Below are 2,490 nucleotides of genomic sequence, written 5' to 3' on the forward strand. Positions count from 1 at the left end.
TTAGACACCAAATTCTAAAGATGTAAGCGTTCGTTCTAGTTTTACATAACGATTGGAGTTTTGGTATTATTGTTATAGTATAAAGTAATATATTTAGAAGTAGATGCAAAGTATATATTTTTAATTCATACAGAATTAGCTTAATTTTAAATTTTATCATAAAAGTAAATTTTATGAAATACTAACCACATAAGGTTGATTTAATAGTTCGTTGCATGAATTTTTGAAGGCGACATACTTAAAGACCAGAAAATTGGTTAGACATTATTTAATGAAGTAAAAGGTAATTTTTTTTTGGTTATTTGATTTACATTCTAGTAAATTAAAGGAGTAAAAATAAGGTGAAATTATACGATGATAGGGCCAGAGTCGTTACTCATATAGTTTAAGGTTACAACTTACAAGGCAAAGCGATCTTTGTAAATCTTTTTTTTTTTTGTTGGAAATCTTTGTAAATCTTGCTTAATCAAAGACAAATGCAGATGCACATGAGTTTATATCGAAGATTATGTAAAATAAGGAGAAGATTATGTAAAATATTAACACCAAATATATGAAGGAAGATATTCAAAGATATCCTTCTATTATTTATCTCTTATTGTAGAAAGAAGATTATAAGCTAATTTTATTAGTTAAAATATATATATATATATATATATATATATATATATATTACTTTCCTTATAATAAGGATAACACATGGAAGTAAAAAAAACAACAACACCGAATTGACCACAACACACCATTCCACCCACAATTTTGTAACAATGTGAAATAATAATAAACAAAAAAAAATGAAGGAAAAGGAAGGTTTTTTATTTATCTTTTCAGCCCCCAGAGTTTTCATTTTACAGAAAAAATGCTAAAAGGTTGAAAATTGATCAAAATAGCCCAAATGTGCAAGACCTCTGAGCAATATCATCATTTACCGGCAAATCCCAGCTGCCAAAATCATCAACATCCCATAAACTCATCATATCACTGTCGACAATGTTGTCGATCCCATTATCACCGTAATCCGAAGCCGACCAATCGAAATCCGGAAACTGGAAATCCTTCAAGAAACATGAATCTTGCGAAGAGTTCGTAGTCGTCGAGGAGGAAGACGACGAACAGGGCACTGCAGAGTTGTTGGAGACAAACCCTAAGCCCTCAAGATCAATCAGAGGAACCTCTTCGATGCCGAAAACTGGATCTGTACTAACGTTCATCATCATGAACTGATCACCAAGCAAATCGTCTTGCTTCGTCATTTGTAACTCCATACTCGTTCCAGACAGGTAATTAGGTTCTCGTCTTGTCATCTGGGTTTCAAGCTTGTGATCGTTCGTGGGTTTTTCTTGTTTTGGCTGTTGTTTCTTTTGACCTTCAACGGTCGAAAGCGGCTTATGCGTTACTGGGTCGATCCCCATTTTCTTCAACTTCTTCTTGATGTGAGTGTTCCAGTGATTCTTGATCTCATTGTCTGTTCTTCCCGGCAAATGCGAAGCAATCTTTGACCACCTTTTACATATACAGAATGCGTTTATGCACGATCACAAAAGCTGATACAAAAGAATAGAATAAGGGGGAGAAAGAAAATGGAGGGAAATTAATGTACCTGTTACCGAGTTGGGCGTGGAGATCAATGACCATCTTTTCCTCGTATTCAGACAAAAGACCTCTCTTCAAATCTGGTCGGAGATAATTAGTCCATCGCAATCTGCAACTCTTCCCACACCTGAGGAGTCCAGCGAGCTTTGGAACAGCTCTCCAACAGCATTGGCCGTTGGTGAGGATGAAGTTGACGAGCTTCCTGTCTTCTTCTGCAGTCCATGGCCCTTTCTTCAACCCTACTTTGTCACAGCATGGCTGTCTCCCCATTCCTTCTCGGTTCCTTTGATCTCTGCCTCTTTATCTTTGTTAGTGAAACTCCGTGTTTTCTTGCTTATGTCGAAGTCTATTTTTTGTGTTTAGGGTTTGTAATTTCAGTCTCTGTTCTGAAAGGCCAATGTGCGTAATCAAGTTGAACACAGAGAAGGGATAAGTTAAGGCAACCACCTACATATATATATACAGGGACATATACATACATATATATATATATGTGTGTGTGTGTAATAAAGAGAGAGCAAAAAGAATGTAAGGATAAATTTGAGCACTAAGTTATTTCATTTGTAAATTCAACCTTGATCTCCTGGTTCACACAGCTGGTGGTCCATTTTCCCTTTTTTTTTGTCTTTTTAAATATATGGCTAAGAGTTTAAGATATGATATAATATTTGTGCATAGTATAGTTTCTTTTCTTTATTGTCATGATTTTAAAGAAGTTCGTTAACGTATGTACGTATATACTTGTCCACATTGATTTATTACGGTAACTATTATCATATTTACAAATTGTTATAGCATCATAAATTTTGGATAATGTTTTGATAAACATTAACTGTGTATTCAAAAAATGATATTTCATTTGTAAATTACTGTAAGACTTTTCAATATTCTTGATTT

At 34.1% G+C, this 2,490-nt stretch overlaps 1 protein-coding gene across 1 annotated transcript; it reads right to left on the bottom strand.

Annotated features, from left to right (window-relative positions):
* Positions 1–795: 795 nt before the first annotated feature.
* Positions 796–2,025, bottom strand: LOC104805623 (protein ODORANT1-like). The gene is made up of 2 exons (XM_010530250.1): positions 1,601–2,025; positions 796–1,503 (listed from the first exon to the last, which is right to left on the bottom strand). The coding sequence occupies exons 1-2, from the start codon at positions 1,861–1,863 to the stop codon at positions 882–884; spliced, it is 885 nt and encodes a 294-aa protein (XP_010528552.1). The 5' UTR covers positions 1,864–2,025; the 3' UTR covers positions 796–881.
* Positions 2,026–2,490: the final 465 nt, after the last annotated feature.

The sequence above is a fragment of the Tarenaya hassleriana genome, unplaced genomic scaffold (genome assembly GCF_000463585.1).
Source record: "Tarenaya hassleriana unplaced genomic scaffold, ASM46358v1 Cleome11, whole genome shotgun sequence".
Taxonomy (NCBI): Eukaryota; Viridiplantae; Streptophyta; class Magnoliopsida; order Brassicales; family Cleomaceae; genus Tarenaya; species Tarenaya hassleriana.